The sequence below is a fragment of the Paramormyrops kingsleyae genome, chromosome 19, assembly GCF_048594095.1.
Source record: "Paramormyrops kingsleyae isolate MSU_618 chromosome 19, PKINGS_0.4, whole genome shotgun sequence".
NCBI lineage: Eukaryota > Metazoa > Chordata > Actinopteri > Osteoglossiformes > Mormyridae > Paramormyrops > Paramormyrops kingsleyae.
In genome coordinates, this window is record NC_132815.1 from 4886793 (window position 1) to 4907670 (window position 20878).

At 44.3% G+C, this 20878-nt stretch overlaps 2 protein-coding genes across 2 annotated transcripts; both read right to left on the bottom strand.

The window, feature by feature from the left end:
* Positions 1-1177: 1177 nt before the first annotated feature.
* On the bottom strand, positions 1178-2173 carry LOC140581207 (trace amine-associated receptor 1-like). The gene has a single exon (XM_072703086.1). It carries the CDS (start codon positions 2171-2173, stop codon positions 1178-1180), a length of 996 nt encoding a protein of 331 aa, XP_072559187.1.
* Positions 2174-5821: 3648 nt separating this feature from the next.
* Positions 5822-20878, bottom strand: LOC140580990 (trace amine-associated receptor 1-like). The gene is made up of 3 exons (XM_072702743.1): positions 20186-20878; positions 10013-10028; positions 5822-6126 (listed from the first exon to the last, which is right to left on the bottom strand). The coding sequence occupies exons 1-3, from the start codon at positions 20876-20878 to the stop codon at positions 5822-5824; spliced, it is 1014 nt and encodes a 337-aa protein (XP_072558844.1).

Here is a 20878-nt window from a genome sequence, read left to right on the forward strand (position 1 = left end):
ACCAGCTGACCTAAAGGTTATCCCAAAAACCTGCATACACACCGGCCCTTTGCGGATAAGATTGCCCCCCCCTGGTGTAGGCCTACTGAGTAAGTCAGAGGCCTGCATTCCTGTGGATCCTCTCATCGACTGCTGGTCAGGACAAATGTTCATTTCTGAATGCAGGAACAGGCATGAAGTGACCGATATGTCTGCAGGAACGGAGAAATGACTCCTGGGATCCCGCAAAAAAGATTAAAATATGCAGTCCTCATGTATGTTTTTGTTATATGATTAAACTGTTAAATGTGTTTGTAAGTGAACAGAGAGTTACATTGAAAATTTCACTGAATAAAAGAAAAATAGGCGAACTACAACCTCATTATATTGAAGCACTTTGTTTAATTTAATTATTTGCTTTATTGAAGTTGTTTAATCCAGATTACATTTTTCAGACCATCTTGTAATGCTTTGACTATAAAGATCCCTGTTCCTGATTCAGGGTTCGGCTGTACAGCTTGTAGTGTCTGTAGCAGTCTGTCAGTGTAAGGGTTCACCACTCTGTCCTCCTGTTTTTACTGCAGCTTTCAAACAAGGCTGCTTGCTCTGCTCTGCAGGTACAAGCATCAGTACATAAGCAGCCAGCTGGCCTTAGTCCCTCACAGGTTTTTATCCAGTAAATATCAAATGAGTTTTTGTTTCCTGTCTTCTGTTAACTTCCTGCTATTTTTTACTCTGATTTATAATGTCATTATTTCAGTCTGAAGGGATGTACCTGCCCAATGTTTGGGTGCTTTGGGGCAACTATTTTGATATAAATTATGAGAATGGCACTGAACGTAAGTGTTACCATTCAATCACAATTTTGCACTGACATTTTCTTACTGATAATTAAGAAGATCCAAATTAAACAGGAGAGAAAAATGGAGAAAATCAGTTTGAATCAGGAGCCACGTATAGAATATATTATATACAAGTTATATAGCAGTGTTTCGTTTGCAATAAACAACAATTATTAAAAATCACTCCATCTGTGCCACAACGTTAAAGACAGATAGCCAGTATAGATAATTACCAGATTCAGGAGTCAGTATCAGAGGTGCAGAAACAACGATGTGGGAAATGAGAAAAAAATTGACAGAAACCTCAATCACACTATAGATTGACCAGTATTTCACCTGTGCCCTCAATAATAAAATTAATCAGAAAGGTTAAATATTTTACCAAAGGTTTTTCTCAGTGACTCCCTAAACCATTTAAATAATAATGAATAAATTATGGGATTCACTACTGAATTCAAATAGTAAATCCAAACAAGAATATCATACATGTATGGTGTGGATAAACCAGTGACTGGATCTATGATTGTGTATATAAAACAGGGCGACCAGCAGGACAGGTAGACACCAGTAACAATGCCCAGTGTCCTGGTGGATTTTTGCTCCATCTTAGACAGAATGATTCTAGTTTTTTCATGGATCCTGTTAGTAAGAATTGTGACCTGAAGAGAACGGGCTTGTTTATGTGCAATAACTAGGATTTTCAGGTAGAGGCCAAGCATAAATAACCCTGGGATGAAGAAAAGAAAAAGGGAAGATAATATGCTTGACACCTTGTCTAGTAACACAGTACACCTTCCCTCACAGTTTAATTCTGTGAGGTAAACATCCTGAATTGTCAAGCTGTTTAGCTCCATCCCAAAGCTGACAAGGGCAGAAAGAACCCAGCAGATCAGGATCATGCACTTTGCAACACGAGCTGTGATCAAAGTGTGGTACAGCAGAGGCCGAGAAACAGCAAAGTATCTATCAAGCGAAATCAAGTAAAGCATAAAAATGGATGCTGTGGCAAGTAAAACATCTATACTGCTGTGGATCTTACAGAACCAGTCACCCAAATACCAGCAGGTTTCCAGGGAGCGTATCAAGCTAGGCGGCATGACCACTGCCCCCAGGAGGAAGTCGCTCACAGCCAGGGAGAGGATGAGGTAATTGGTGGGAGTGTGCAGCTGTTTGCAGTGGGATATAGTAACAATGATGAGGAGATTTCCCAGCACAGTGAGGAGTATGGTGGCCCCTAATAGAACATACAAAGAGGCTCGTATTGTGGTTGGATAGACAAGCTTTAGGCAGGAAGTGTTTGAGGATTCGAAGCAGTAGTGTACACTTTCAGTCTCAGAATGGTTGTTTTTCATTGTTTTATGATCCAATGTCGAAAATAGCTTTGTATCCTGCACAGAAAAAATAGAATGTGATTTTAATTTGAACATCAGTATAAGTATTGCATTAGAAATTAACCTTTTTTATATATTTGTAATACAGAAATGCGTCAGATTTTCCTCAGAAATACTGTAGTAAGCAACCATTTGTAATTACATGTCTCATTACAGACAAACACATTTATATGTTTATATTACAACTACCTCTCCGTGTCAGAAAACACAACATCTATTTAAATACATGGTATATGATGTGATATAAAAAGGTAATATGAAATATGAAGCGATTCTATTCAGGTACAACACAATTTAATCGAGGTCTGATTGGATACAATTTGAATCCATTAAACATGTTTTGAAGCACTGTAAAGCCACCTGAGACTCTAGGTGCCAGAGGTTGTTAGGCTAAATGGTGTCCCTGAATTAGAGTTTAGATTCTCTGCCCGAGCCCGAGCCCGAGCCCAGACCCGACCCGACCCGACCCGTGGGCCGGGTCGGGCCGATATTTCCTGCCACTATCTTCGGGCCGGGCCGGGCCGGGCCGGGCCGGGCCGGGCTGGGCGGGGCCATGATCAAGCATTTGTGTGTGTGTTTTTTTTTTTTAAATCATTACTTAATTAGCCTAATTGGGTGGAGAGCTATGCCATAATTATAAATATAGCTCCCTCCCGTAAGACACGAGCACAAGAGTTCTTTGCATTTAACTGAGCCGACGGTTTATTCGAAAGACAGTGGCTTCGTTATTATCACCATCATGGCAGACGTGAGAACTAAATACAGATACGGAAACACAAAATCAAGCACATTTACTTACAATATTAGCTAACAAACATTGAAATTCAAATGAAATATAAACATAAATAACAATAAAGACAGCTTAGAGAATTCATATACAGTTAACACGAACCTCAGTTAGCATTTACATTTACATGGCTAAATACAACAAACTTAACTAAAACTTAATTAACACATACCTCGTTGGCTGCTTACGGAAGGATTTAACCTTTTTCTTAACCCTTTACTTAAAGTTCGATGCCGAGCACACAAACTGGTTCCAGCAGCAAGCGAACTGGATAAGTGAAAACGTGCTTTTCTTCTAAACGTGTCTCAAAAATCCATTCTGAATAAACAAACAATGCAGTTTACATGCTTCGTCCTTGTTGCATTTTTCATTAAGATAAATCTAAACTAATTTCTGTAGTTCAAACAACTTAGAATCGTAGTTGAGAACGTCTGTTACAACGGCTCACGTATTAAAAAATAGTCGGGTTTAAATCGGGCTCGGGCTCATAATTACAGTTAATGTGTCGGACCGGGTCGGGCTCGGACACAAGGTGCACGGGCTCGGGTAGGGTCGGGTTTAATTTTTTGGGCCCGATCTAAGCTCTACCCTGAATTGCCCATAGTGTGTGTGAGTGTATGTGCCCTGCGATGGACTGGCATCCCGTCGGGGGTGTACCCCAGCCATGTGCCTTATGCTGCCTGGGACAGACTGCAAGCCAACTATGACCCTGCCCTGGATCAGCATTTAGAGGGGCATGGATCAAATATCAAACTTATTTAATCGTTAATAACAAGGTTTGCATAGATATAACTACAGAACCGATTCCCATGTCCTTATGTTCTGCAGGAAAAAGCTTTTTTTTATTATTAATTTTACATACTAAACAGGTTTTCATAATTATCTGTATTTCACTTTCTCTTAAATTTTCCTTATCATTTAGTTGATATTTTAGAAGCCACTGAATGAGAATCAGTTGGATTATTTACTGCATATTAATTTAATGACTATTCACTTTCTAATGTGTAAAAAAAAAGTTTTAACTGTAAGCTGTTCAATGCTCTGGCAAATCTTACCTTGGCCCTGTAGGGGAACCCTGCCACACTGGAGGAGGCTCTGTAATATATACTCACGGTTTGGCAGAAACATATTACCCATCATGCCATGCGGCACTCTCTGGGACCGTATCTTTCCTCACTGGCTTTAATTAACCAATGAAAACATCAGATGTCCAGACACTTGCACGTCACCTCTGAGGTCTTGTATGTATTTCAAACATGGTATGATCTTTAATCCACAGTGCATCTGATCGTATTTTAGCTGATGTAATGACTGTTCCACAGGACAGTGGACATACATACAAAAGTAAATACAGTGAGACTGTCTGCTGATTTTAGATGTGTATAGATTAAGTGTGTAGGGAAAATGGATGAATTTTACAACCTAAACTTGAATTTTTATTACCACATATGCTACATAAATTCAAATTCAGTTTCTTTAATTCAAATTCTGCTAACGTTATTAAAGTTCAGATTCTTTGATTCAAATTCTGGTTAACTCATTCAGATTCAGGTAAGTAAATGCAAATTCGGGTTGTGGTGAGTCTGATTTGTCCCCATAGTTGTTGAAGGTGATGGCATAGTCCTCAGTCCATTCAAAGGCCTGTCCCTTTTAGGTGAGGTGGTGGAGCGGTTTAGCAGTACCTGCAAAGTATTTTATGAGTTGTTGGCAATTTAAGGTAAGACACAGGAAGCTGCGGCACTTCATGGTTTGGGCCATTTCCCACCTTGATCTTTCTGGAGTCTGCCACCACGCCCTCACTGCTCACTGTATGAAATGGGAAGTTTGTCGGTCACCGAAGGAGGGAGGAATTCTATGGGTTGAGGCATAGGGCCGTTTTGTGAATGGCAGTGAAGAGAGTGCATTGAACATGCTAGGGGCATTGCAGAGTCTGAAAGGCATGACCCAGAAATGCCATAGACCCTTACCATTAGTGGAAGCAATCTTGGGTCAGGCATCCAGGGCCAGTTCAATCTGTCACTTCAAAAGTCACTTCTAAGAAGCTGAAACATGTTGGCGATGTGATCCAGCAATACCTTGGTCTGATGCAGCAGGTTCTTCCATGTCACAACCACCATCAGATTTTAGTGTTAATTTAAAAACAGGAACTAGATGACCTCAGTGTACACAGTCCAGTCGGGTCTTTGCTGTATTTATTTTTTTTTTCCCAGCCCCATTTTGCATCCATCTTCCTGACCCAGGAAATGTCTTGTCTGTCCTGGCTCCCATTTTGTCACATGTCTGGGTATGTCGGTCCCTGGATCCCTACTCCTGTCTGGTCTAGTCCTTTGTCTGTAGGTTACCTCGGTGTCAGATCCTATCTGTCCTTTGCCCTGCTTGATCCCTGTAGATCCCCTCTCCGCTCTGCCTCGCATGCCCTAAGGGCATGCATTGGGGGGGCTACTGTCACACCCTGCATTCCTTTCCCCTCATTCTCTCCTTTGTGTGGCTCTAGCAAGCTGCACCTGTCACTTGTTTAAGCTTTCCTCTCATTACAGCCCTTGTGTGGATCACCCCAGGTGCCTCTCGTCTGCTCCCTCCTCAGTGGTGTATATAGTGCCTCCCTGTGTTGAGCTCCCCAGTCCAGTCATTGATGTTGCTGCCTGCATGTGCTCCCCGTTTGCCCTGTGTTCTGGTATGATCCTTCATACCCCGTTTTGACACCCGTGGTCCCTTTCCTTCTGACCTGCTTGCAGTTTTGTTTAATAAAGCCTCTTCTGATTTTTCCCACGCCTTCCTTCGCCTCTGTCTTTGCCCGTGACAATACATATAAACGTAAAGTTTCAGTCAGTAAACAAATTTATTGTTGATGAAGCTTGCTGAAATATTTTACAGAGTATTATCATTTTGAATGCTTTCCTGAACCAGGTGTAAAAGAATGCATAAACGATTGGATTAAAGGTGGAGTTTAAATAGCCAATCCACACCAGCATATCAAACAGCACAGGTGGAGTAGAATAATCAATGATGGGGTCGATGATATTACAGATGAAGAAGGGAATCCAGCATGAAAGAAAGATGCCCATAACTATGGCCAGGGTCTTGGTGGCTTTTCGCTCCACTTTGCTAGGAGTTGCTTTGCCCTTTTCTGGCCTCGCAGCCTGAGAGACTGAGCTCTGAATGGACCGTGCCTGGCACTGTGCTATGAGAAAGTGTTTGAAGTGGGCTATAGCGAAATTGAGACATGCTGCATGAGTGGCTGCACAAGCCCCCCCAAGTTATGTAGCAGGAGGGCCGGCAGAGGAAACAGCATGGCAGCTAGCAAAACATCCCCACCAAGCCATGCAAGACAAAGGGCTGGTGCATGAGGAAACTGGCATTGCCAGAGCCTGCTGGCAGCCCAGCACCCGCTAGCTATGGCAGCAGTACCCAGCTGGGGACCAGTTATGGTGGTTGTCGCAATTGTTTATCCTTGATGGCAGGGAGGACTTCGGGTCCTGCGAGGGCGGAGGGTTCACCGCTACCTAGAGCACTTATGACACTTGAAGGGGGTTCCGGGAGAGGTAACCCCCGAAGAAGGCGGCAGATTTATGAAGGAGGTATGCATCGGGCAGCACAGCATGGTGGATCAGTGCTGGCTGTGTAAATAATGAAAATAATTGTGGATAATTGGATAATGTTTGGTGTTCAGCCCTTTTACTAGTGTTGTAGTTCTCGAGACCGGTCTTGGTCTCGAGACCAATTTTTTGTGGTCTCGGTCTTGTCTTGGTCTCAACTCTATTTGGTCTCGGTCTTGTCTTGGTCTCGACTCTATTTGGTCTCGGTCTTGTCTTGGTCTCGGACATAGCGGTCTCGATGGGATGGGGAAAAAAAGAGAAAACTGCACATCCTCACAGAACAGTATCATTATTTATTACGCGCCTCAATTCAAATGCAACCAGTCAGATGCATCCATTTCAAAAACGTTACATTTTATACATTTTCTCCACGGACACTGCCAGTGCTTCACAGTCCACACACATCATACACATCGTATCATGCATCGGCAAAAAAATGTCCGAAAATGTCCGCGAAGTCTATAGCATAGTTATAATTCAAATAAATTAGGTATTTTACATTGCTTAGAAAGCACGGTCTTGGAGGTGCATGTCCATCTGGAGGCTCATTCTCTTCAATTCAAAGCAAAGGATCATTACATAGCTGTATTCATAGCTTACCCGAGGCCTCTGTCCCTGGTATAAGAGACTTAATATGAACATCTTTCTGGTATATCCCATCTCTTTCCCTTGACGAGGTCTGATAAAATGTGTATAGGAGAGGATTGCTGAGAATATTATTTTCCATCAGGTCTCGTAACTATGACAAATCTGGGAGATTTTAAATGAGAGACATATGGACATACGGACAATATAATTGAAAACATAACATGAATTTGATTTAACGAGTAATGACACTTTACAGCAATGCATTTTTTCTCTACATTTGATCTGGGTAATGTGATGTCGATTCTAGCCCTAGTCTGTTTTCGGTCTTGGTCTTGGTCTCGACCAGTCTTGGTCTTGGTCTCGCCTTAGTGTGTCTTGGTCTTGGTCTTGGACTTGGTCTTGGTACCCTCAAGTCTCGGCAGTGTCTTGGTCTTGATACCCTGCGGTCTCGGCAATGTCTTGGTCTCGGTTTAGGCGGTCTTGACTACAACACTACCTTTTACTCCTATTCAAGCAAAGGCCGCAATGCCTGGGTCTGTCGGTTATGACAATACACATATATGTAGAATGTGTGTTGTTGGCGTGGTCAGGACAGCCACCATACACATGACTCCATATAACTTACGTCATGAGCATGTAGTGATCTAACAGTCTTGTGAACCACAAATACATTACTTTTCCCTACTGCCTTCACTATAGAGCAAAGACCCAGGAGCACATGTGCGTTAAGTCATTCTGATGCACAGACATGTACACATATGTGGTGACTATCCATCCATCCATCCATTTTCTCCCGCTTATCCGAGGTCGGGTCGCGGGGGCAGCAGTCTCAGCAGGGAAACCCAGACTTCCCTCTCCCCGGCCACTTCATCCAGCTCCTCTGGGGGAATCCCGAGGCGTTCCCAGGCCAGCCGAGAGACATAGTCCCTCCAGCGTGTCCTGTGTCTTCCCCGGGGCCTCCTCCCAGTGGGACTTGCCCGGAATACCTCACCAGGGAGGCGTCCAGGAGGCATCCTAATCAGATGCCCAAGCCAGCTCATCTGACTCCTCTCAATGCGGACGCCGCACCGATCCGCCTGTCGACCTCCCGCTCCATCGTCCCCCCACTCGTGAACAAGACCCCGAGATACTTAAACTCCTCCACTTGGGGAAGGATCCCATCCCCGACCCAGAGAGAGCATTCTACTCTTTTCCGGCTGAGGACCATGGTCTCGGATTTGGAGGTGCTGATTCTCATCCCAGCCGCTTCACACTCGGCTGCGAACTGTCCCAGCGAGAGCCGAAGGTCACGGTCCGATGAGGCCAACAGGACCACATCATCTGCAAAAATCAGAGACCTAATCCTGAGGTCACCAAACCGGACACCCTCAATGCCCTGGCTGCGCCTAGAAATTCTGTCCATAAAAGTTATGAGCAGAATCGGTGACAAAGGACAGCCCTGACGGAGTCCAACCCTCACCGGAAACAAGTCCGACTTATTGCCGCTCATGCAGACCAGACTCTGGCACCGGTCATACAGGGACCGAACAGCCCTTAAAAGGAAGCCCGGCACCCCATACTCCCGGAGCACCCCCCACAGGACTCCCCGAGGGACACGGTCGAATGCCTTCTCCAAGTCCACAAAACACATGTAGACTGGTTGGGCAAACTCCCATGAACCCTCTAGAACCCTGCGGAGAGTATAGAGCTGGTCCACTGTTCCACGGCCAGGGCGAAAACCACACTGCTCCTCCTGAATCCGAGGTTCGACAATCCGGCAGACCCTCCTCTCTAGAACCCCCAAATAGACCTTACCAGGGAGGCTTAGGAGTGTGATCCCCCTATAGTTGGAGCACACCCTCTGGTCCCCTTTCTTGAAGAGGGGGACCACCACCCCGGTCTGCCAGTCCAGAGGCACTGCCCCCGATGTCCAAGCGATGCTGCAGATGTGTGTTAACCAAGACAGCCCCACAGCATCCAGAGCCTTCAGGAACTCTGGGCGGATCTCATCCACCGCCGGGGCTCGACCACCGAGGAGCTTTTTAACCACCTCAGCGACCTCCGCCCCCGAGATAGGGGAGTCCACACCCAAGTCCCCATACTCTGCTTCCACATCGGAAGGCGTGTTGGTGGGATTGAGGAGGTCTTCGAAGTACTCCTTCCACCGACCCAAAACGTCCCGGGTTGAGGTCAGCAGCACCCCATCCCCACCATAAACAGTGTTGATGTTGCACCGCTTTCCCACCCGGAGCCGCCGGATGGTGGACCAGAATCGCCTCGAAGCCGTCCGGAAGTCGTTTTCCATGGCCTCGCCAAACTCCTCCCAAACCCGAGTTTTTGCCTCAGCGACCGCCGAAGCCGCATCCCGCTTGGCCTGCCGGTACCCGTCAGCTGCCTCTGGAGTCCCACAGGCTAAATAGGCCCGATAGGACTCCTTCTTCAGCTTGACGGCATCCCTCACTACTGGTGTCCACCAGCGGGTTCGCGGATTGCCGCCGCGACAGGCACCGACTACCTTACGGCTACAGCTCCAGTCAGCCGCCTCCACAATGGAGGCGCGGAACATGGCCCATTCGGACTCAATGTTCCCCGCCTCCCCCGGGACATGGGAAAAGTTCTGCCGGAAGTAGGAGTTGAAACTCCTCCTGACAGGGGATTCAGCCAGACGTTCCCAGCAGACTCTCACTATACGCTTGGGCCTGCCAGGCCTGGCCGGCTTCCTCCCCCACCAGCGGAGCCAACCCACCACCAGGTAGTGATCAGTTGACAGCTCCGCCCCTCTCTTCACCCGAGTGTCCAAGACATGCGGCCACAAGTCCAACGACACGACTACAAAGTCGATCATCGAACTGCGGCCTAGGGTGTCCTGGTGCCAAGTGCACATATGCCTGAACATGGTGTTCATTATGGACAATCCGTGGCGAGCACAGAAGTCCAACAACAGAACACCACTCGGGTTCAGATCGGGGGGGCCGTTCCTCCCAATCACGCCACTCCAGGTCTCACTGTCATTGCCCACGTGAGCATTGAAGTCCCCCAGCAGAACAAGAGAGTCCCCAGAAGGAATGCTCTCCAACACCCCTTCCAGAGACTCTAAAAAGGGTGGGTACTCTGAACTGCCGCTCAGCGCATATACGCAAACAACAGTCAGAACCCTTCCCCCTACCCGAAGGTGAAGGGAGGCTACCCTCTTGTCCACCGCGGTAAACCCCAATGTGCAGGCGCCCAGCCAGGGGGCAATAAGTATGCCCACCCCCGCTCGGCGCCTCTCCCCGCAGGCGACTCCAGAGTGGAAAAGGGTCCCTTTCAAGGAGACTGGTTCCAGAGCCCAAGCCGTGCGTCGAGGTGAGCCCGACTATGTCTAGCCGGAATTTCTCAACCTCGCGCACCAGCTCAGGCTCCTTCTCCATCAGAGAGGTGACATTCCATGTCCCAAGAGCTAGCTTCTGCAGCCGAGGATCGGACTGCCAAGGTCCCCGCCTTCGGCCACTGCCCAGCTCACAATGCACCCGACCCCTATGGCCCCTCCTACGGGTGGTGAGCCCATTGGAAGGGGGACCCACGTGCCTTGTTTGGGCTGTGCCCGACCAGGCCCCATGGGTATAGGCCTGGCCACCAGGCGCTCGCCATCGAGGCCCACCCCCAGGCCTGGCTCCAGGGGGGGGGGCCCCGGTGACCCGCGTCCGGGCAAGGGAAAACGTGTTTCCAATATTTTTCTCATCATATGGGGTCTTTTGAGCCAAACTTCGTCTGGTTCCTCACCCCGGACCTGTTTGCCTTGGGTGACACTACCAGGGGCATAAAGCCCCGGGCAACTTAGCTCCTGGGATCACTGGAACACGCAAACCCCTCCACCACGATAAGGTGTCGGCTCCAGGAGTATCATTATCACCAGCCTTTTCCCAACATTTAGGCCTGTTCAGGTGACCACATGACGATAAATGCTCTGTAGTCACAGGAAACTTCACGTTATTCAGCTGAGGCCATTGGGTTTCTGGTCATTGGGGATAATAGTGAAACACACACTGGCCCACGAAGTCCTGGTAAAAGGTTAGTAGTCTTTGCTCATGTTGTAGGAGGCTGACTTATGTATCTCAGCTCTCAGCCCTGTTGGTACCACTTGGTGTCAGGGGCGGCCTGCAGGTTGTGGGATCGGAGTAATAGTGAGCAAGCGTCCTATTAGGATTTCAGCTGTGTGGCATGTACTCTGTCTCTGCTGTCATGTTGAAGACGTACGTCACCTGAAGCAACCACCTTATAAACTGGGAATAGGCAGATGGGCATCTCTAGTGATGGTTGAATTAAACTTCATGAAAATTTTGCCTTTCATTTCTGACCCCTCTAGATGGTGGTCTCTGTTCAAAAAATGGCTCAAAACATGCACCAAAGCAAACCAAGAGCTCCATGTAGTGGGGTAAAAAAGGTACAACTGGTTCATGAATCTTCATTTGACCATCACTAGCCAACTCATATAATCAGGGGCTCAGAGAGCCATGGAGGCCCTGGCTGATTCAGGGGGGTCTGGCTTTTTTAGTAGCCCTAGAATCAACCAACCCCCCCCACGCCCAGCAATATCAACTAAGGGGACCCTAGATTAAGGTAATATTTTGTCAGGGGACCCAGAATTTCTAGAGATGGTCCTGCGTATAAACTGTTGTTGAACTCAGCAGCTATTTGCTGGGCAGTATCCCATCCAGGGTATACCACAGCTTAGTGCCCAGTGCTTCCTGGAATATACTTCAGGTCCGTCTCAACCCTGACCAACCCTAGAAGTCAGAAGATGAAGACCTTTGTATAAGTTAATTCTGAATAGCAGCTATAAATGGAATGGCGGCCGTTTGATTGGAGCCTCCTGCAAACCCCCGGGGGGATTTACCTGCACTGCTTGGCAGGAAGCAGAAATCCGGTAACCTTTCAGTGGGTCACAGAGTATGTAAGGGCTGCCAGTCCTGGTGGTCTTCAATCCTGCACGCCGGCAGTGGGGCAGGACCCTCTAACAGCGATTGTTTCTCCACTACTACACCGGATCCACAATGAAATACGGGCCTCATTATTGCAACAGATAGAGGCCTGCTTCACTGTATCAGAAGAACTGGACCCCACACAGATCACAAATACAGTGTCTGTACCCAACCTCTTTGATGAAAAAAATACAGTACAACAGCGTTGTGTGCCACGGCGCGTCCACAGTAAGTACAAAGTCAACGGTAAGTATGAATCAGGCTTGAAGTCCTTTCCATTTATTGTTTATGTTGCCTATTAATTGGTATATTATAATGCTTCAGAATTATGCTTTATTGTGTGTCTTACTTATGTAATAGTGTCATGTGGTGTGGAGCAGCTGGCCTGGTGTGAGTGCATGCAGGACGGGGTGGAAGGCCTTCCTGGACAGCTGTGTCACACCGGGGGTCGCTGTGCTGGGCAGAGTAGCATATGTCAGCCTCAAATGAGCCCCTGCCCTCTCCCTCTCTGCAGCAGGTAGGCTACTAATCTTTGTATTAAATAGTCTCTTTAGCTCAGCCTAACTGCATGTATGCCTTGTTGACACCTTGAAAGCTGCATGTTTGTAATGTGCCACTTCCCTCACTCATGTGTTGCTTTAGAGAAAAGTGTCAGCTAAATAAACAAATATAAAACGATATTTGAAATGTGTAAGTAGATTTGTATACTTGCTATTTGTCTCCCTCTTGTGGCCAATTACACAAACGACACTGTAGTCAGAGTATTTTGCGCAACTGTACTTCATAATACAACGTATACGTAAATGGACACAATAAAAAAAATACACATAACATGAGAAGCTTAAGCACCTAACCTTAAGCAGCAATAAACTAACTTTATATTATGTAGACCAACTGTACTAGAAAAAAACTGGTATAACCTAAGTATTATCATATAATGTAGCTGATGTCTCCCTCTTGTGGTCAATTGGATGAAAGACATTCAGGTCAGAATAATATTCAACAATGTGTACATCAAAATAACAAGTTTTTATCATATTATGGAGGCATTTGGTTCAAACAATGTAACACACAAACATAACATGAGGAGATTAAGCACCTAACGTAAGCAGCAATGAAAGGGCCTTATTTAATGCAGCCTAGCTGTAGAAAAAAACTGCTATAACCTAAATTACATGATTTAATGTTTTTTTCTTTTTTCCGTATGACTCAAGAGACAGAAACACGTTCCCCTGCCCAGAGGTGCTGGAGGAGCATGGACACCCTGTCATAGGACAGGGGCCCTTCAATACCTAAAATTATGTGTTTCCTTGTATGACTCAAGAAAAGAGTAACACGTTCCCCTGCATTGTCCCTTAGGCTGCTTGGAGTCAGCTTCAGGCCTACATAACCGTGCTTTAAAGGTGGTTAGATAATAATAATCGATACTTTGTTGATCCCCTTGGCGAAATTCTTCTTTACGCCTCCCTCAACTTGCTCTTTGTAGAGTAAGCTGTCTGCGAAGGGCAGCCACTTGTTTGGGCGCCCAGGTAGCTGGGAGTTAAGGGCCTTGCTCAAGGACCCGCAGACATGCTGAGGCTGGGTTTGAACTGGCGACCTTCTGATTACAGACACAGCCCACTGAGCCACACGCTGCCCCATAATGGGAATATCTATACTGTCATTTTGACTGAGTAGGATTACATAAAAGAAATATCCCACTGGAAGTTTCTCAGACATGTACTACACTAAATTAACTTTAAATTGGTGGACTTTATGCACTGATATTACTGTGTATTTAGAGGAGTCATATGGGTTATCATGGATGCAACAAATGCCCCTGTTGAGAACAGTCATCATCTCCATTTTGTTAAACACAAAGCGTCACTTGGCCATTACCGGACTTTAATGATGCAATAATTGGACGCTGTTCTCTTGTGAGTAAGCCCAGAGATACTCATTATGTCTCATCGTTTGATAAACATCTAATCACTGTCACCAATATCACACCTTTCAAACACAGGGACTCATTAAACTGTCACACTCCCTGCAATTCAGGGACATGTTTGCATCTTCTTGCATCACACAGACACACATGCTAGATGTGATGATGGGGGTTCACCGGAAATCCAAGTGTCTCTCTCCGTCCTTTTAGACCTCTCCATACAACCGCAACTTATGTTTTATAAGCCAAAAATTTTATGATATAATAAAGGCCTGTCTGTGCATGTGGCTCATTTAAGAGCATAATCATAATTTCAAATGTTTGTTGTAGAGCACGTAGGTTACACTTCCACTGCAGCCTGAGCAGCTTCAGGTCCAGCCGTCTTGGCAGATTTTGTTGAGATATCAGCCCTTTCCAAGTATCTACTCAAAAGGAGCAGGTGGCGATTTGACACTCCTTACATAACATAAACTTATGCAATAGCTTTTGTTAAATGAAATCCCCTCTTTGGCCCTTAGACCTGTTCAGACAGAAGCTCAAGTGCTTTCTAGGAATTTATAATAAAACAATGTATGTTTATGCTGCCTATTTATTGGTATTTCATAGTGCGCCAGGTCTTCCTGGACAGCTGTGTCACACCGGGGGTCGCTGTGCTGGGCAGAGTAGCATATGTCAGCCTCAAATGAGCCCCTGCCCTCTCCCTCTCTGCAGCAGGTAGCTGGTCCCTCATACTGTCAGTTAATCATTGGTGAAGCATAACCAGAGTGGAACGCTTGCTGTTCCTCTTTGGATTTGCATGTATGCCAAGTTGACTCCTTGAAAGCTGTGTTTTTAATGTGCTATTTCCCTCATTCATATGTTGTTTGGAAAGAAGTATCAACTAAAGTAAATAAATAAAATATTAAACGTAATGTTTGAAATGTGTAACTAGAGTTGTATACTTGTAATTTGTCTCCCTCTTGTGGCCAATATTACAAAATGCACTATAGTCAGATTATTTTCAGCAACATGAATTTCAACATAAAACATATAGATAAATGGACGAAATGTGCATGCACAAAGACACACACACACACAGATTTGTAATTATATCTTTGTGGGGACTCTCCATTTCTATGGGGAAAACTCTTATCACTGCATAACGACCTTTACCCCTACCCAGCCCTAACCTTAACCTCCTCTTGTTGTGTGTGTGTATGTGTGTGTGTATTAGATTTATATTACATGGCGGGGACCAAATGTCCCCCACAATGTAATAAAAACCTGTTTTTTTGACATTGTGGGGATCATTTTTTCAGGTCCCCACAAAGATCCGTGAATGCTAAAAGTCTCCTACTTTGTTTGCTTACTTATGGTTAAGCACCTAACCTTGACCACCAATAAACTAACCTCATATTATGTAGACCAACTGTAGAAAGAAACGGATATAACTTAAGTATTGTCATTTAATGTATTTTTTTTTTCACATGAATCAAGAAACAGAAAGACGTCCCCCTGCCCAGAGGTGCTGGAGGAGCGTGGACACCCTGTCCGATTCAGGGGGCCCAGCTCAGGACAGGGGCCCTTTAACATGTAATGTGACACGTGAAATTGGACGAGGGCCCCCATTTTGTTAGGGGGTCCAGAATGTCTACATGTGCCTTAATTGTCCCTGCTTGAAGTTGACTTCAGGCCTACATAACTGTGCTTTATAAGTGGCTAGACGATGGATGAATCTACATTGTTGTTTTGATGTACTGAGCAGGATGACATAAAAGGAATATTCCACTAGAAGTTTCTCAGACATGTATTACACACAGGTATATATCTTTAAACTGGTAAACGTTATGTAATGATATTATTGTGTATTTAGAGAAGTCTAACATGGCTGGGTTATCATAGATGCAGCAAATACCACTATTGAGAACCGGCAAGTCATCATGTCCATCTTGTTAAACACAAAGCGTCCCTCAGCCATTGTCGGCACTTCATGATGATGTAATATGACCCCATTCTCCTGTTCCTGAATCCATAGATACTCATTATCGTTGTTTAAAACACTTCTAATCGCTCTCACCCATATCACACCTTTCAAGCAAAGGGACTCATTAAACTGTCACACTCCTTGAAGTTCAGAGAAATATTTGCATCTCCTTGCATCACATAAACAAGCTGAGGTAAAGGCTTTTTATTTTTTTTAAGAATTCCCCTCTTTGACCCTTATGTCTGTTCAGACAGAAGCTCATACGCTTGCTAGGAATTTATGATAAAACAATGCATGTTTATGCTGCCTATTTATCGGTATATCATAGTGCTCCAGACTTGTGGTTTATTCCAGAACAAGCTGTCTGACATTCTAGACTTCGAGTTGTCCTTCGGCTAATAGAGGACAGTATTGTTGCCTCATATGTTCTGCCTCACACTGAGACTTAAGTCCTTTCCATGTGTCATTTCACTAGTTCAGCTAGATGATCAGTTGATGATGCACACTGAAGATTGGAAACATCTTTAAACTTAAATGTTAAACTTTATGTGTTGATATTATTGTGTATTTAGATGAGTCTTACATGGCTGGGGTGTCATAGATATATAAAATGCCTCTGTTGAGAACAGATGAGTCATCATCTACACCAAGTGTCCCTCAGCCATTACCGGCCTTTAATGATGCAATAATAGGACTCTGTTCTCTTGTGAGTGAGCCCAGAGAAACTCATTATGTCTCATCTTTTAAAACACTTCTAATCACTGTCACCAATATCACACCTTTCAAACACAGGGACTCATTAAACTGTCACACTCCCTGCAATTCAGGGACATGTTTGCATCTTCTTGCATCACACAGACACACATGCTAGATGTGATGATGGGGGTTCACCGGAAATCCAGGTGTCTCCCTCTGACCTTTCAGGCCTCTCCATACAACTGCAACTTGCAAGATATTGTGGGATATTAAAGTACTGTCTGTGCAGGGAGCTCATTTAAAACTATAATGGTATTTTCAAATGTTTGGTATAAGCAGTTTACACCACCATTGCAGTCTAAATAAAACTTCAGGTCCTGCCAGACTTTGTTGAGATGCGTCTTGCCTAGCATTGAGACATCAGTTCACTCCATCTGTCTACTCACAGAATGAAACAGACGACTGACATTTCCGACTCATAATTAAAGAATAGCTAAATAAATCATTAGACTTATAATATCAAAGAATTAAATGGTGTTTAGAAACTGACATGAAAGCAGCTTATTTGCAAGGACAAATACTATTGCAGTGCAATAAAAAACATGGTTTTCCATGAAAAAACATCATTAATAAAATGAATGAAATAAAATAAAATTAGGTATATAACAGCACTTTGAATGCCTCACCACGGGTCTGAGCGTTCACTGAAATGAACAATGAAACGGAGACAAAAAAAACACAACTCACTTTAATCAAATATTAACCAAAAACAGAAACTTCAACCCACACGAGACACACAAATGCAAAATGATCAAAAACACAATTAAAACGAAATCCAACCCCAAATAAACAGCAAAAAGAGGAAAAAGAAGAACAATCCTTCCCCACACATACACATCACAAAACCCTGTTCAGGCAGGGGGCAAGAAGACAGGCGATCAGGACGCAGAAGCTTTTCGCTCGCGCATTTGCCGTGTGAACTACGTTTAAAACAAAGCACAGGAAGTGACGAGTCCCGTGCGCTGCGGACACTGTCAAGCCACGTAACCCGGACATAACCAGGTGTCTCTCTACAACAGCGCTGAGGGCAGCCACTCCCACCCCTCACATACTGTAAAGGCAACCATGTTGAGTCTAATAATCATGATAATTTTAATGTTAACTGCAATCAAATGTGTCGCAATTTGTTGAAACAGCTTTAGTTGACGTTCTAATTCATTTTCATAAAAAAAAAAATGTGTGCGAACGTTCAGGCTTATAACTAGACACTCAAGGAAATAAACACCTAGTGTTCATTTGGTAATTCATAATTAGTCTAATAATTTCACATTTTGAGCTGCATAACCAGAGTGACATACTTGCTAAAAAAAGAGAGGCATTTTCTACATTACAAAGCTTTTGTCTCCCCCTTGTGGTGAGTTACTTGAAATTCACTGTAATGATAATTACCTTCATCACCATGTACAGTACTCATGACCCTGTACTGGATATGTTGTTGGAAGATGGATGGATGATTCATTTAATTAAAAATGATAAGTTTAGCCATATGATTCTTGTTGGGCAAATTTAATCGGATTAATGACGCTAATACATTGTTACAAGGTTATGTTTTGTTCTGACACATGGGCAGCCTGCAGCTTATCATGCTACTCAAATACTGATTTGTTTTTGTTAAGAGAGACACCTTTTCCCTTAAGAGAAACACCAGTCCTGTTAGGAATGTTGTCATGCTTTTCTTCAGCTGTGTGTAGATGGATATTGCACCCTTCTTCAAGAAGAACATTCTTGTGGTTCTTTGAGGGTTGGATGAGGTGAAAATGCGTTCAGTGATCTGGAAGGCCATGTTTGACTTCATCATGGTGGACTTGATACCACTCTTGGATTTGGGTAGTGCTGGGGGGTGTTTTCATTGTGGAATTTGAGACAATTAAACAAAATAAAACAGTTTTTGCACTGCACAGTGCACCTGGCCTGTAAAATGACTTTATATGTAAAGGCAATGTAACAATCTTTAGACATCTGGGGTTTATCTCAGAGACATAATCTGTCTGAGAGTTCTCAAATTGACAATATGATTGTTAAAACAACTGAACTAAACAAATCATTTGGTTTTATTCCAGTTCATTCAGGGCATCCAGCTTTATCAAGCTCCCATTGTGCAGAGAGGCTAAGTTCAGGCTGTCTTATGCAGATGAGTGTTATTCATTGCAAAAGAGGAAGACTATAACAAGAATGTAGATTAGAAAGGGGGGATGATTTCTATACCACAGACTGGCCAATATGGCACAATACTATAGAGTCAGAATTAATTATGGAGTAATTAGCTGCTTTTTAAGAGATTTTATTTGGTTTAACTGTAATAATAAAATTAATGTATGTTTAACAATATCTATTTAAATACAACAACAATTGTTGTTGTTGTTGTTGTTATTATTATTCTTATTACTACATGTGTTATTCACCACGAGAGGGCAATATCCATGACATCACTGCTTTGAACTACTCCCAAATAGACACAATCGTGACATGACTTTCAGTTTTGGTTGGAGAGACTATTTCACCCACATCCGACCATTAATTTGTTCAAACTAATATATGCCAGAGTGTGTTCAGAAATGGATTTTCACTGACTGATATGTAGCTTTGACGACATCGGCTCCAGCTTTGTGTGCCCATAATATAATAATTCAGTTTGACAGTAGAATGGTGCACTGGGCCCCATACAGCCCATAAGGGGGGCATGAACTTCAGCTGCCCACTACTGGTACTGAATGCCGTTTTCTCCTCAGCCCACCATGTTAGCGCCACCTATCAGTAACACCGGGTGAGATTCAAGGTAGATATGAACCAGGTCTGCCCCAGTATCTCTATCAGCATTGGGTAGCCATCAAACAGACACATCATTTTAACACATGGAAGTCATTGTAATACAGGGCACCAGACATGTTTTATTAGCATTGAATTGAGGAATGACAAGGGACTTCCGGGACATCACACGTCATTCATGGGGGTCAGGGGGCTGCTGTCAGTTTGCAGGAGAGGTGGGATATCTGCAAAAACCATTCTGGAGATCATGTGTTTCTTGATAGTTTATTAATAGTCTGCATGTTCTGAGCTGACCTTAATACCCCCAGTAAGGCTCTGATGGATTGAGCAGCATTTCTCCTGGACCCTCAATACTGTAATAAAATTAATCAAAATTGTTAAATATTTTACTAAACATTTTTCTCAGTGACTCCCTAAACCATTTAAATAAGAATGAATAAATAATGGGATTCATTACTGAATTCAAATTGTAAATCCAAAGTGTACGGTGTGGATAAACCAGTGACTGGATCTATGATTGTGTATATAAAACAGGGCGACCAGCAGGACAGGAACACAGCAGTAACTATGCCCAGTGTCCTGGTGGATTTTTGCTCCATCTTAGACAGAATGATTCTAGACTTTTCCCGGTTCTCAACAGTAAGAATTGTGACCTGAAGAGAACGGGCTTGTTTATGTGCAATAAGTAGGATTTTCAGGTAGAGGCCAAGCATAAATAACCCTGGGATGAAGAAAACAAAAAGGGAAGATAATATGCTTGACACCTTGTCTAATAACACAGCACACCTTCCCTCACAGTTTAATTGTGTGAGGGAAACATTGTGAATTGTCAAGCTGTTTAGCTCCATCCCAAAGCCGATGAGGGCAGAAAGAACCCAGCAGCTCAGGATCATGCACTTTGCAACATGAGTTGTGATCAAAGTGTGGTACAGCAGAGGCCGAGAAATAGCAACGTATCGCTCAATGGAAATCAAATAAAGCATAAAAATGGATGCTGCGGTGAGTGAAAAATCTATACTGGAGTGGATCTGACAGAACCAGTCACCCAAATACCAGCAGGTTTCCAGGGAGCGTATCAAGCTAGGCGGCATGACCACTGCCCCCAGGAGGAAGTCGCTCACAGCCAGGGAGAGGATGAGGTAATTGGTGGGAGTGTGCAGCTGTTTGCAGTGGGATATAGTAACAATGACGAGGAGATTTCCCAGCACAGTGAGGAGTATGGTGGCCCCTAATAGAACATACAAAGAGGCTCGTATTGTGGTTGGATAAACAAGCTTTACGCAGGAAGTGTTTGAGGATTCGAAGCAGTAGTGTACATTTTCAGTCTCAGAATGGTTGTTTTTCAT